Below are 15,486 nucleotides of genomic sequence, written 5' to 3' on the forward strand. Positions count from 1 at the left end.
TTGTTTGCAATGGTGTGATTCACAAGTGGAAAAATGCTGCCGTAATGGAGTAGGGCCACTCCAAATGAGACTGTAGTTTCCTGTCCTCTACCCACATCACATCATGTCACCTGCATTGGTATGTCATTCCTGTGTTGCTATATACTATAACTCTAACTTCCCATGCATGGAGCCTTCCATTTTGCATTATATTGCTAAAAGTCACAATGAAAACCTAAAAAGAATAAATATTCTAATGATTACTAGCTAGGGTTAGCTTACAAAGGAGCCGGTTTCATGACTTTGAAATCCACTGAAATTGAGATATTGTAATAGAGTTGTCACATCTAATAATGAAGAGTGATGGTAAGCCTCCCGCCTGCACTAAATGTTGAAAACATCAGGATGGGAAACTACGTTCTCATTTGGAGTGGATTTATAATTATGACAATGTGTGGCGGTCATGACTTTCACATCAACAGTGAACAGTCATCATCATTACAATACAATTGTTATTGTTGTACAATCTATTACTTTCAACAGGTATTGTATAGCCTAAAAATTTTGAGGTGAAAATTTTCACTGATTTTGAGTTCTCGTGATCATGGTGTTAACAGCAAAAAATTTACCCTTAAATATTTAGACCTCCATATATAGTCCAAGGGTAGTCACTTCCATGCCACCAGTTGATACACTTGCAACTGGGATCAAAAATTTTCTTTGTCAAGTTATTCCTTGATCACTTGATTTAACCACAGAGCCTTGATTATTGATCGTCAACTGTAAAAACCTAGTAAATTCTTGTGTTACCCCCCAAAAAACAGCTTTAAAAAGTGCTTGATTCTTACGTTGGCAGGCGTCTTGATTGCTTGATTCACTGTACAAAAGCCCCTTGATCACTTCATTGAATCTTGACCCCAGTCAATAAATAGTACAGAAGTGATTACCCTTTGTAGTTTAATAATACAGTACATTTTTTTGGGATTGATTGCAAATTCACAAAAAAAATTTTTACCTACATTTATCAACCTTGAATTTTTTGCTTTTCAGCTATACAGTAGTATGGCTACGTTTACAGTGCTTTGCATGTTGGTTGTCACTTGTATACAAAAATTCTGAATAGGACACAGGTGAAAACCAACCAATGATAGGTGGCCAGACGTTTTCACGTAGTATCACGGAATTGTAATTGACAACTGTCTTGTAATCTACTGTAATAAAAATAGTTATGCTAACACTTCATAGTGCACATGGTCTTGTCCTACCCCCCTGGTCTGTGGCAGGCACCACCACGATCAATCACCCAAGCTACAGTAATACTGGACTCTTACTGGCTGGGTGACCAATCATCCCTGCCAGTAAGAGTCCACCCTGGATTCATTTTAAATATACCTCACAACTTCGATGATGATATGTTTGTTGATATGAATGGACAAGTCCTAGGGATATACGGAAATATGTTTTCTAAGTGCACAATTGATTGTGCGTTGTGAGCAAATTCAATTGCTAGGAGCCTACAAGTAAATGTACTATTACAAACTAACACACGAGTTCCTTCATTAAGTTAATTTGTGTGTATGGTGTGTTAGTATTTTGTGTAGTTGATTGCGAGTCATAGAACCATGGCTACTTCATCACCCCTCATTCTTCAGATAAGGGGTGTACAGTATATACTGGAGGTGTAGTAAACTTGTTATATCTGTAACTTCACATGGTATGTTAAAAGTTTGCCCAAAACAGTTGATAGTGTACAGAGTTACCAAAGATTCTCGGGCACACTGCTAATCAATGCAAATTGATCATTTTTTGTTGAATAAATTGATCATTTTTTGTTGCAAATTGACCACGCATGTAGTCTATTAGAGTAATTAGGTGACTGCTCTGTTAGAGTATCTTGATTTCGTGCACTCCCAGCACTGATTCATGCAGTATTCCATTCTTGCACAACCTTTAGCACAAATTCTAGTAAATCAAGGCAAAGTAAGTTGGCTAATGACTACAACAGTTGTTTTACTTTAGCAAATGGGCATTGGGGGGAACTGCCCTTCCACTTCTAAAAGTGGAGGGGAGTGGGGGAGGAGTTGCCCCCCTTGTCCCCCCATATCTCCACTCCTTATATCTCTGCCCCTGGCCAAATTTTATCATGATTATCGTGATCATTGCCTGCTCAGCTGTAGTAATGGAAATCACTAAACACCAGGGGCATAGCTAGAACCTAGGCCCAGGTCCAAGCATCAATAACCGTACATTATTATATAAACGTAAAGATTGAGATGTACTCTTATGGAACAATCACCCTAATATAGCAGCTGGGCAAATGTAGCTGCTCTAATAAATTGCACCTAATGTTCAATATCAGAGAATCTAATGTATTAACAATTTCCTGTATTTAGCAGAAAACTTGCTATAAAATTCAAGATTGGGATACCTGCACAATAATTGCTGATTTCGATTACTGACTAGTGTTGATTATTTCCATAATTATCACAATAATTGCCCATCCCTACTGCAATTTACGTACAATGATGATATAATGTAGGTGCTTAATAGTCTCACATGAGTATGGTTGCTATGGCACTAGTATTATTTGAGAGAGTGAATCTACAGAATTTATAAACCCTCATGAGTGCAGCTATGGCACTACAAAAAGCCTGAGGGCTTTTTCTTTAACCAAATTGTGTCATTAGTATAATTACAGTACTTCCTTCATAGTGTAATATTGCTTACCACAACTTGCAGTTGCCATTGATTCCTGTACAAAAATACATTTTTAAAGGTGAAAATGTTTTGTACTACTGTATATGACTATCGTATATGCATCCCAAGTTTCTTTAGATGTTAGATGTGGTCTTCCTTTTTCATGAAAGCTTTGTCTTGTTGCATTTTAACAACCCGTCTTTAAGCTATAGAAGTTGCACCAGATGGCATCGTTTAGCACTGTAGTTAACAAAGCCACTGGTGATAATTCTAGGCTAATGATAGTCACCGCCGTTCTTGCCACTAACAGCCATTCAAGTATAGCAAAAACAGCTTATAATGAATGACATACTGTGCCATTTGACCAATACACTGTTCCCAAACACTGCCAGTATCAAATGGTAATGTGCTAGTCATCATCACACTTCAGAAGCCACATCGTAGACCGATTTTGTCATCACAGTCTAACTACAGCATTTCACTGCCTAAAATGAAAAGGCATATTCCATAAACTCCACATTGTATCCATATAACTATTATTTAAGGTCCTGTCATACAGTACTGTATTGGAAATTATTGTTTGCAATCTTCTTTGAAATGTCTACTAAACCAACTGATACTGCTAATGTGACAGTTGCAGTAGGAGTTGTAATTGGACTGGCAATTTTGGTAGCTGTTCTAATTGTGGCTATGGTAATTATGGTGATGATAATATACAAACTGCACTGCATTCAACTTACTGGTAAGTAAAATAAGCATGAGAACAAGTAATATGTTGTATGTATTACGTAAATTTCTACAGGATATTTAGACCCAAAGTCCCTTAAAATGTAAGTTTATGCCATATATGCACTGACAATTATATGCATAATATAGTAACAGCTTAATTACGTACATTCTACACCCCCTGTATTATATATTTTGTTTACAGCAATGAAGATGCTCTTCCTAGTATTGTGCGTGCTCAAATGGTTTCTGTCAACAGTGAATCCACTGGTTTAACCAGACAAGCAAATGACGGTGATGAAAAGAATTCACAGCCACAATCTGATTACTGCTTTACAAGAAATCAACAAACAATTGTAGGAAGACCACAAGAAAATTCATGTTGTAGTAGCAGGGAATATGATGTAGTAGTTGAACCACTGAAACATTCACCCCTGACTGCTAAATATTCAACACCTTCAGAATACAGTGGGCTTGTGCACTTTAAAAGTGATAATTTATCAGGTATAGAATTTTACGGAGGGTGCATTTTTTAATAATTTGTTTTTCAGTACATGGAAAACAAGTGTATTGCATGCACTACTATGCAGCTCTATGACAAAAAAGTTTATGCATGAATGTATGCAAAATTACAAATGGCATACAATGTCAGTTTACTTATGTGCATGCTTGTTAGTTGTTACTGTACATGTGCGTGTAGATGCACACATTATTATTATTATTTTTTTTATTACAGAGACTGAAGTAGGGATTAAATGTCTACTAATATAGCTGTAGGCGTAGTATAGCTGCTGCTGTAATTGCATTATGAAATCCGAAGCTGTGGCAATATTTTTCGACACCACCTCATGGTCTATAGCTTATTCACTGTCATGGCTACTGGGCCTTTTGTATAGCAAATTTGTATAGCAAAAATAAGGTTTGAGACTGCAAAGTAGGCTGCTAAGGTTACTTTGCTAATTCAGGTGGCTGTTAAGGAAGGTTCTGCAAATTCACCCTCTAAGCTTTTTATCATCATTTTCTCAAATTTATGGTACTAGCCAAAGTCTCTTGAATGTCTTGTACAGTACACAGAGTAAGTTTACAGCATGTACATACAAGAAAATTGCTATTAATATTCAGTCATGTTGTATGCACAGTTTTCTTAGGCCATCCACTTTCTGCACAATCTTTGCAATTGTTGACAAACTTTGTAGTGTCTGTGTGTTACAATCATTTAATCAGATGTTGATTGTTTTTGTACAGTAACAAATTTGTCACCATTAAATCAAGAAAACTATGACCATTTGCAGTTCCAATCTCATGAATATGAGGAAGTGTTTCTCAGTGAGTAATCTGTTGAATTTTCTGTTATGAAATTTTAAATTTGAGTACAGGTGCATATATCATATATATGCTAGTAATTATTTATGTAGACTGTATATTCTCTGTGCTTTATTGTGTTGAATAAGGTTTGTTGCATTTTTCTTACATGTAGATGACCATATAAGTAGTAAATCAGAGTCTACTTGTCAAGATTATGAATCATGCATTCCTGCTGCAAAATTTGGTAAGTGCTTGGTACTATAGTTATTGTGTTCATGGCTTACCCATAATAACACTGTTGATTTACCCATTATTGTACATATATACATGCACTGTTAAACAGACAAACCATGCAGAGTCTGAACTACATGTACTTAGGTATCAGAACTCTTCAGTTGGGTACTACAGATGATGTACCAATTACTATTATGTAGGGAACTGTTTCAACAGCAGACACTCTAATATCATTATGGTGTTAGCTAAGAGTTCAGGCCTTCTTATAACAGATATCAGTGCACTGCCATCATAGTAATTGCAAGAACTGTTTCAGCACTGCAAAAAAATTAGCCTCTGCATATGTACATATCTTCTCATCACATGTATGCAAGATTCCTCTTTTGATTTGACAATTTTCTAGACCAAATTATGATCTGATGCTTGACTGCTCGTGCTGTTTCTAGTTGGTGCATAAATGTGATGATTCTATCCAATAAAAATAGCTTACTGCTACTATAATTCATGAAGTGCATACACATTTTTTTTGTGGTAAAATTTATAAAATACAGTATTATGATTCGTTTCTTTCAATAGTTTGAAGATTTTGGATCATCATGCAAAGTTGAACATGCTAATACCGATTAATGGATTTAGCAAAAAGAACTTCATGATTCAGTAGATAGTGTTTATTAAACATAATTTACCCTGTTGAATGCCATCATGTATGTCTTATTGTTACTAAGATCAAAGGAGATAGGTTGAGCTAGGCATTGTGCATGTGTGTGTGTGTGTGTGTGTGTGTGTGTGTGTGTTGTGATACTGTAATTAATCAACATTAACAGTGAATATGTTCCAAGCTAGGGAATCTGGCTGAAGCTACAGTATATTCTAAAAGTGGGACAATAGTGTAAATAGTGTAGCTAAAGTACTGTACTTTGCCTTTAAAAAAGTAAAATACGAAATAAATAATCAGAATCACCTTGTACATGTCAATGGCCTGTAATGCATGTAAAAGATTAATGCGTTGATTCTGAAATAAAGAATAATACAATGTAGCTACCAGAGCAACTAAAAAGCAATGTCATTAATTCAACAATGCCATGAGAAAAAAATTATACTTTATAAATGGAAGTATTTTAACCAGCACAAATTTTCTATCTAAAAGGTAAAGCTACAGTGAACAATGCCTCAAACATAATACACTTGGAAAAGTTTTGCTTAGAGACTTGGGAAGAGTTTGGTACAATGGTAGCTTAAGTTGTAGGTGTTATGTAAAGTGTGGAATGCCTGTTTCTTGTTAATAGTCATTTTAATAATCGATGTCAGTGTATGATGTTATCTTTATTTTTCAACATATGACTATATCCAAAAGCACACTATTATGTACATAACTACTAGTACATGCTCAAATATACTTGTAACAGTATTACATGCATAACTACAATATGTAGCTTTATACATTTGTAGATAAATTAAACAAGGTACAGTATACTATAAATTTCATTCTACTTTGGAACTTTAAAGTGCTAGACAGCCGTAGTTCACTGATTAGGTAATTTGTAAAATATCTCAAAAGAGCTGTCTACAAAGCATATAATTAGAGTATTGTTTATCTAATGATGTTTTGGAGAAAATGCAGATATGGGCTATAAAGTTAATCAAAGGTTTTGGAAGACTCTTATCAGAGATTAAATAGCATGTACGCCTTATATTATTGTCGTCAATACAGAAGTCTTGTCAATGATTTTGAATGAATGTTGTGATATAAACCTTACTGAGATTTTAGTTATTACATAAATTCACATGCCAGGTTAAATGTTTGATCAAATTTCTCTGGAAAATTACCCAAGGAGTAGTAGTCTCAACAAACGCTATCAGTTTTTTCAAAGCAAAATTGACAACTATTGGAACAGTTGTGTGAATCCAATTTAGGGGAAGACACATACCCCTATACCCAAAAAGTAAGATACTTTAATAAAGAGACCAGTCAAATATTCTAATAGAACAGTCACCTCATTAAACCACTATTAAGAATCCACAGTAATTGAGTATGAAAGTTTGTAACTGCAGCACCATCCCATGGGCACATTTAGCCTGCTAGAAAATGAAATGCACATAATCTTTTAAATGCCACTAGTGTTACTCATGACTACAACTCTTGATCAATTTTCTTTTAATGCTGTGATACAAAAACTTAAACTCTTGATTAAGAATTGAGGTTTTTGATCACTTAAAAGTAGAAAACTATAATAATTATGATTTGGATATTTGCATAATAATTTCAGTAATAATATTGATCATGAACTACTAGTTTCTGGTGGGCGTGTAGCCCTCAGACCCCATGCTGTGGAAATTAACAGGACGTGAGTATGAACAATGGCTTATAGCATGACCACAGATTTATAAACCCTAGCTAGGTACAGTAAAAAAGCTCAATAGACATTTTCAGGGACTCCTGTTACTATTACTAATCGTAAGACCTCTGGATCAGAAGAAATCTATCCTTCAAAACAAATTAAACTTAAACTAAGGGGCAGGAAAACCCAGGCCATATCTGCAAACTTTTCATAACACCTGACTTAACCCCTCAGAACAAAAGGAGAACAAGGATTTAAGGCTTAAACTTGCACAAATGAAAAAGAATGAAACTGAAGTATGAAAAAACAACACACAAAAAAAAACCGGCAGAGAGGGGGAGTAGACCTAACCACACTACCTTATCAAATGATTATTTTCTTCCCCCTGCATGGGATTACTGCATAGCTGTGCAGTAATATAACACCACTCATGATGAATGCATAGGACAATCAAGGGCAGATCCAGGCTTGGAAAGGGTGGTGCACCAGGGTAGTAGTAGTAGGTTTTTGGAGCAGGGGTGTGTGAAGCTAAGCTATTTCATATGTTTCAGGACTGAAAATTTTGATGTGTATAGAATGGTTTTAGTTCAGTTAGTTATAGCTATGAACCTAAAGAATGACATACAAAGGACCATGTGCATTTCACTAGCTTATTTTGTACATCTATTAGACGTTGTGTTTAGGACTGTCACTATGATACAACCAGTAGTGTAACATACTTAATAGACTGAAACCAGTCAAATTTACTCAATCCCACCTGAAAACCATCATTAAGATGTTCAAAACACACAATTACAAATACCTCAGACACATGTGACTATACATGCAAAATGCACAGTACAATTAACCATGACAAGGAAGAGTACAAAAATAAACCTAAACATATAGCATCATGTACACGACGAACGCACAAACATTAAGAATGACTAACTAAATTATATTCTTAGCAGCTAAGTGTGTCCATGCATGGGATTTTTCATACTCATTGAGGAAATAGTGTTATACCGTATGGAGGGAAACTTTGGCGCCGTTAAAATTTGGCGAATGACCATGAATTCGCCAAATTTTCCCCATCCAAATATTTTGGTGGTGAAGAAAACACGAGAGAAAACAGCAAACCAAGCATCAAACTAATCAATTTTCTACTCGACCAAGGGATAGTGGGCCAGGCATGAAGCCAAGCCTGCCTCGACTACCTCACTAGGTAGCTAGTTACTGTACACGCGTGGTACTCGATTATCTATGGTGGTCGATGGTGGTACTATCCTCAAACTTCACCTCGAAACAGGCGTGACAAGTAGCGAGTCCTACCATATTAAGTACGATGGATGTTCACTATTCCAAAGGGTGTAGATCTACTGTCTATATAGTATTACTTTTAGTTGGTAGCTGACTCCAGGCGCCGAACCGCTGAGAGGCGTGGCACTCCGCCAGTTCTTGCTTCAGGGCCAGGCACAGCGATTAGTAATCTAATTAATTTAAAAGGGCGTGCGCTTTGCTAACAATTGGCCAAATTTATTTCGCCAACAGTGATATTTTGCTTGATTCGCCCCTCCAAAGTTTCCCTCCGTACGGTATGTGGTGACCATTCTATTAGAGTATTTGACTGACTGCTCTATTAGAGTATCTCGATCATTTTTTGTAGGAAGGGGAGGGGGCACGTGCCCGCGGCTGACAGTGGAGGCGTGCTGTACATGTTTTACTATGACAGACTGCTCTATCACTGAAGAGTGGACTCTAATGAATGCTAATTTTAAATAGTGAATGCTCATGGGTTCACCTACCTGTGGCCTAGACAATGTATTATGCCTTGCATGTTGTAGATCACGTGACAACTAACCACATTTAGCACGTGTATCTGGCGGAAACAATTTTCTTTCTGGCTTCCTTTATCAATCATAACACTGATACTTACGATCTTGTCAACTAAGGCAAGCTGAAGATGATAAATATCAAGCTGATGATTTTCGTAGCTATACTTCTTTCAATACCATGGGCTACTAAAGGTACGTCTCATGATCATCTTAGCTATATAGCTATAGGAATTTTTATATGCTTTAGTTAGTCAGATTTGTCCCTTTTAAATAAAACTAGATGCAAAGCTAGCTATCCGGCCGGCTCTATATTGTTGGCACGATCTTACTCGGTCTTCACTGATAACTTTAATTCTGTGTGTTTATAATAGCTACTATACAACTTATATAGGGCAATTGATGTTGCCGGCACCAGAAAATGTCAGTGCTTGTGTGACATATCAAGGAAACAGAACTTTACTAAATGTGCGATGGCAGGTATGTCAGACTGCACTAAGTAGATCTTCACATGCAAGTTTTTTTCCATGCATAATACATCCATAAGCTGAAGTAAGATCATTCGTTATGTAACATTTAACTATGTACGTATATCCTTCAATTTCCAATGCAAAATTCTAGTCTCTGTTTTAGGAAAAGTTATACAATGCATATACTTCTGCTTATGTATATGCTATGTATATAGCACACAGTAAATGTTAATGTTCTTCAACATGCACAGCATAATTCATACACAAATACTGCCTGTATTTATTCCGTCTATATTTCTGTGTTGGAACTACCAGTCCAAAATTTTTACTTAGACTCACACAAAAAGCAGATCACAGGCCCCAACACTGAATAGCATTGGAGTGTGCATTTAATTATGGATTTGTGGTCTGTTTTGCCTTGGTATAGGGAGTTATTTGAATTATTTGTTTCAATACTGACTAAAGATGGAGTTAGAATAGGAACACTGTTATTTGCTGTGATGGTTAAATGTATGTAATAACTAATGTGGTTGTATGTGCTCTATTGTTAATTTTGTTATACAAAACAGGACGCAGCAGTCCACTTTATGTCAAGTGCAGCTCAACACATCATATACTATTCCTCTAGCAACTCTGACTTCAGTGACAGTACAATTCAACCACTAGTAAACTCTGCAAACAACATAACTGGAATTGTCATTCCAAATAATCTGGATGGAGAGCAACTTCAAATAAGAGTAGTACTTAGAGTTTTTGAAACAGATAGTGATGTCAGCATGACTACAGTACTTGGTAAGTATGCACTTGAATTTATGTATAAATAATACAATACTATGCAGAATTCATATTCTAGTAATAGTTGACACTAGATACAGTATATGTAAAAATGTGTAATAACATACAAGGGAAACTCTATCATGCATTGCACCCAAAAAAGTGCATAATAGGCACAACAATGCCCTTATAATGAGTCAGTCAATGTATGGCTTACACTATGTACTATGCATAATATAATTTCTGTACAGGGATGAGTCCAATTTACTTGGCTTCTTATGAAGCTGTTAATGTCACTGGAATCCGTACCATTCTGAGACTAGGATTTCAGTTAGCATGTGGACTTGAAGATGTAGTAATGTGTGTTGTAAACATCACAAACAATAATGTAAGATTTCCTGTCTCTTCGTTAACACATGAGATCACAAATGATACTGACAACAGAAGCAATTTGTTTGATCCAACAAAAGTGTTTCTAAATTTTCCGAACATCACAATGGGGACAGACTATTTTGTTCATGTACAACTTCTGAATTCTGAAGGGAGACTTATTGGACCTGAACATCAGAGGATAATCAACGTGGGAGTTCCTCGCTGTAAGTTCAATAGTCAATTAATATTTTATGGTTTATACATGCAGTTAGCTAATATAAAGTGTGAATGAACTCATGAAATTTACGATTAATAAATTAAACTATCATACAGCACAGTAGTACTGTGTACTATCATGGAGTTTTGGGCTTACTTGCCCAAAAATATCACTCTAAACTAATCTCACATTATGACAGTTTAGCAGTGTTGATTAGGCATTAATGTCGACCCCAGACCCTTCCAAAAAGTTTCTATGATTTTTTTATTATTTAGCTGAATGTTATGCTGACTGACTAACTAATGCCTTCAGCCAAGAGTTTTTACCAATCACAGTATGTATGTACAATACGTACATCATGTACATCATGGACTTACTTTCGTCCTCTAATTCTTTTTTGCTGCCAATGCAAGGTGTTGATTCATGACAGCATGATGTAGCTTCTCTGTGGTTATATTGACTTGCTATCATGCTTATCAACCATATTTTCCATAGTAGCTGGATTGATTGTAGAGATACTTCTTTGTTTGTAATGTTTTGTATTGGGCAGAATAAAACTGCATAATGGCCACTTCACTTTTCAGTAATTGATTGTTGCGGCGCACGTCACAGATACAGAATTTAATTTTATGGCATGCCTGGTACCATTCTTTCTTTTAAAGTGGTATAGCTAAAAAAGTAATGAAACAAGAGAGGTTGTTGATATACTAATGGACATTTAATCCCAAATTTAGGCATTAAAATTAATGTCCATTAGGATATCTGCAGGCATAGACACCCTTTCTTGTGTCATTGCTTTTTAGCAATTTCATTTTTTTTTCTTTAATCCCTCCCTTCTACTGTACTTGTGTATATTAATAGATTGAGAACAGCAAATCACAGTATAATTATTTTGTATCATCTATTTGATTGTTAAAATTACTGTTAACAATTTCAAATTGTAAAGTTCAGAAAGCATACAGTATATCGTGTTCAAAGTAATCACCATCACACTACAATTACAGCTGTCAACACAATGCCCATACCACCTCCCACCAGTTCATCTGAAATTGTAACCACCTCAACTGTCGCTTCCACTACCACTCTGACTGGGTTTACAACGAGTATAACAGTCACTCCAATTGATCTTACAACTAGCACAACAGCTGCTATGACCAATCAAATTGAAATTACCCCTACATCTTCAAGTGGTGGTATAGCAACAGGTAACTCTTACCTACATTTTAAACTATTATTACATACAGTACAAACATTTCTCATTGTAGTTATCATATCTATAGTTACCAAATATTACCATTATATGTACGTACTTAGATTCAGATGGCTCTTCCAGTATTGGCATTGCAATCGGTGTTACAATTGGATGCTTCATACTGCTGGCATTATCGATTACACTGTGTATTGTAATAGTGATAATGAAAAGAAATGAGAAACAGAAAAGTAAGATAAAACTTTTTGCATGTTGAGTGCAGAGATTACATAATTCTATTTCTACACATTAGAGAAAAGGCCATCACCAAACAGGTATGCACAATGAGATTCAATTCAAGGGTGTGTGTGTGTGTGTGTGTGTGTGTGTGTGTGTGTGTGTGTGTGTGTGTGTGTGTGTGTGTGTGTGTGTGTGTGTGTGTATGTGTGTGTGTGTGTGAAAGAAAACACATAAAATTAATTCTAAACTTGGACATTAATTTGATCATGCTGTTGTTAAAGGGCAAATTGTATTGTATTTCACACTTATGTCAGTGAACCCGTGTAGCTATTAATGTTCTAAGAAAATATTTTTAATGGCTTTTTTGTAGTGATGATAACTCTGTCCGAGACGAATCCTTTGTTTATGCTAACCGATTTAGCTGTAGCAGTACTTCAATGCTTCAAAGCTCTACTACAGATTTAATACAAGCCTGCAATGGGAGACATGCATCAAAAAATCAAAAGCATGACTACAGTTTACCGCCAGATGCTAATTACATCCTTTATGAGGAGACTCCACAAGTACAAATCCCACCAAACAATGCTATACCATCTCATTATGAAACAGCTGAAAACCAAACTACACAGATGAAACCATTTCTATTGAATGGACATTATGAAATGTCAAATACTGTAATGTTTGATGCAGCAGTGTTGGAAAACAGTATGACTGTAACTGATTACAGCGAACTTGTTCACAATTCTCATCGAAATGGTATGTTTGCATTAAATGCAGGTGGCCATAATTAATTGTTTACAAATGTTTAATGTTTATGCTATCTTAGTTGCAAAGCAAAGCCATAGCTCAATTCTTGTATGTCTAGCATAATGTACACAATCCCTACACCATATAATGCTCTATGAACACTATATTGCTAGGTAATGATATACCTCCAACTCCTATGGGAGGATATGATTATGATCAATTAGACCAATCATTGAGCAATCAGGATACAGTCGGCCCACACTATTATGATCCAGTTGCAAACAACGTTAGCCAACAACAACAGCAAATAAAACAAAGTTAGTACATACAACAGTAAAAAAGCACATTGATTATGCCATTAATATGAACGTAATATACAGGAGTGTATTTCATGATGATGGTGACTTTTGGAAGCAAATACATGTAATTAGTAAACTTACATTGCACAACAACAACAAAAAAAAACTTTATCATTGTGCAAAATGTAGAGCTACACTGCAGTATTGTATTGTAGATCAGTTTGTATTAACAGTGTTAATAAACTGAAACTGTAATTGTTTCAAATAGGTGATGGATATACTGAGCTACAAAATTCAACCACAGATCATGATCAAAACAAGCCATATCAAGTGCTAACTAACTCCAATATCCACCCAAGACATGTAGTTCATCAGTATGAAGATGTTGATAATGACAATGGTACAGATGACATGTATAGAATAGTACACTATCTTATTCTCTTGACTTAGGTAATTATTCAGAGCCATATAAGGGTAAGAAACTACCTCGGCATGACTATGATCTTGTGGCAGGTATGCACACACTTACACTTTGTTCAGCTATTAATGGTTTGTTCACACAGGAGATGCAATTCCTCTACCAAAACGACCTTTTGTCAGGTAGGAATGTTTTCATTCAGTGTAGTTTTATAATACCAATGTTGTTACAGGGAGTACTCAGAACCTCGTGACACACTTAACATATTTATTGACTGAAATAATTTGTATGTTTTTAACATCATATTGTATGTAACATATCTACTATAGCTATTTATTTTGTGACACTATTATACTGCTGTATAAATAAAATTGTATAGTTACCCTGTGTAAATATCTTGCAGGGGTTGCTATTGTACTTTAATAGTATCACCATCTCCTATAACTATAGTTCAATAGTGACAATAATTCATGCTATACAGGTAATTGATTGGAATACCTGTGACACCAGACAAATTGCTTACAGTCTTACAACCACAATGCAATTTGTATGACTGTTTTGACTGACATAATAAATATCTTTTGTAAATGGTAGCTACTGTCCTATGTGAGTCCATATGAAAAACTTCTAAGAATTGATCATTCTTCAGATACACCAGCTGTACTAGAAACTGGTGCACACAGATGGCCAAAATGTTCAGTTAGCTAAAGAATTTATCACCCTAGAAATTCCCAATATGTTTACTCAACAAGGCACTATATAAGATAATCCCTGTGGCATGTAAAATGGAAGACTATTATATTAAATGCACCAAATGACAAAAAAAAAATTCCAATATTAAACTCCACTTCTGCAGATTAAGTAATCAAGAATTTAGTTAACCAATGGGTGATATATGTAGAGGTAAGGGCATGTTTGCAGAATAGAAATACTAGAACTAACAAGCATAAAATTATTTGGGAGCAGCTGAAGTGTCAATGTAAAAAATGCTGACTTGAAGTGACTCAATATCAATGGCTATTTAACACTGGACAGAAGGGAGTATATTTACTACTGTAAGATGTCATAATTATTTTGGTTCAAGTATAGTACATAGTTCAGACACCTGTTAGGGCTATTATGCCTTTAACACAGTACACCTTACTTTATAAGCTATCACCAAAAACCATTGCACTAACTCCTCAAACCTATCTTATACATGGCCAGCCCCAAATAGGATGTGGTGATATGGTAGGACTACAAGGCTAAAAATAGAGTCCAGCAGTCTAGTCTGCTGAAAAATGCCTTTAGGTACAAATGAACTCGAAGGTTTCGCAGCGATACAATATACCATCAGCAAAATTATGTTCTTATACGCTACACAAGACAGTCACTTTAGCTTGTAGATGCACTCTATACAACTGCTGTAGATTAACAATAATAGGGAACACTTTTTGGTGTTATAAAAGAAATTGACACAGAGGCCAAACTGTGAAAAGGTACAGCCTTTTAAAAGTTAGAATTACTGCATAAAGTTGTTCAAAGCTTTTTGGCAATGATGACAGCATTGCCACGCAGTATATTTTCACAGAAATTAGCATATACATCACTCAGTACTTTTCCTTTGGTTTGAAGTCAGACTTGTTTTACTGCAGTGAAGTTACAGAAAATATTTACCGGATTGCTCTCA

The 15,486-nt window shown here is 35.6% G+C and overlaps 2 protein-coding genes across 2 annotated transcripts; both read left to right on the forward strand.

Moving 5' to 3' along the window:
• The first annotated feature begins 3,042 nt into the window (after nt 1-3,042).
• LOC136259157 (uncharacterized) lies at nt 3,043-5,676 on the forward strand. Its single transcript, XM_066052601.1, has 6 exons — nt 3,043-3,418; nt 3,479-3,506; nt 3,608-3,906; nt 4,648-4,728; nt 4,880-4,951; nt 5,518-5,676. The coding sequence occupies exons 1-6, from the start codon at nt 3,274-3,276 to the stop codon at nt 5,520-5,522; spliced, it is 630 nt and encodes a 209-aa protein (XP_065908673.1). The 5' UTR covers nt 3,043-3,273; the 3' UTR covers nt 5,523-5,676.
• A 3,497-nt stretch (nt 5,677-9,173) lies between these two features.
• LOC136249028 (uncharacterized) lies at nt 9,174-14,202 on the forward strand. Its single transcript, XM_066040927.1, has 13 exons — nt 9,174-9,286; nt 9,486-9,571; nt 10,131-10,353; nt 10,587-10,931; nt 11,929-12,129; nt 12,239-12,364; nt 12,427-12,448; nt 12,724-13,109; nt 13,274-13,417; nt 13,668-13,799; nt 13,850-13,912; nt 13,963-13,999; nt 14,050-14,202. Exons 1-13 carry the CDS (start codon nt 9,223-9,225, stop codon nt 14,093-14,095), a joined length of 1,875 nt encoding a protein of 624 aa, XP_065896999.1. The 5' UTR covers nt 9,174-9,222; the 3' UTR covers nt 14,096-14,202.
• Nucleotides 14,203-15,486: the final 1,284 nt, after the last annotated feature.

This window comes from Dysidea avara, chromosome 1 (assembly GCF_963678975.1).
Source record: "Dysidea avara chromosome 1, odDysAvar1.4, whole genome shotgun sequence".
Taxonomy (NCBI): Eukaryota; Metazoa; Porifera; class Demospongiae; order Dictyoceratida; family Dysideidae; genus Dysidea; species Dysidea avara.

Coding starts and splice junctions, on each gene's coding strand:
- LOC136249028 (XM_066040927.1), top strand. CDS start 9,223: ATGATAAATATCAAGCTGATGATTTTCGTAGCTATACTTCTTTCAATA. Junction 9,287..9,485: donor AATACCATGGGCTACTAAAG/GTACGTCTCATG, acceptor CAACTTATATAG/GGCAATTGATGTTGCCGGCA. Junction 9,572..10,130: donor TACTAAATGTGCGATGGCAG/GTATGTCAGACT, acceptor TATACAAAACAG/GACGCAGCAGTCCACTTTAT.
- LOC136259157 (XM_066052601.1), top strand. CDS start 3,274: ATGTCTACTAAACCAACTGATACTGCTAATGTGACAGTTGCAGTAGGA. Junction 3,507..3,607: donor GACCCAAAGTCCCTTAAAAT/GTAAGTTTATGC, acceptor TTTTGTTTACAG/CAATGAAGATGCTCTTCCTA. Junction 3,907..4,647: donor TAAAAGTGATAATTTATCAG/GTATAGAATTTT, acceptor GTTTTTGTACAG/TAACAAATTTGTCACCATTA.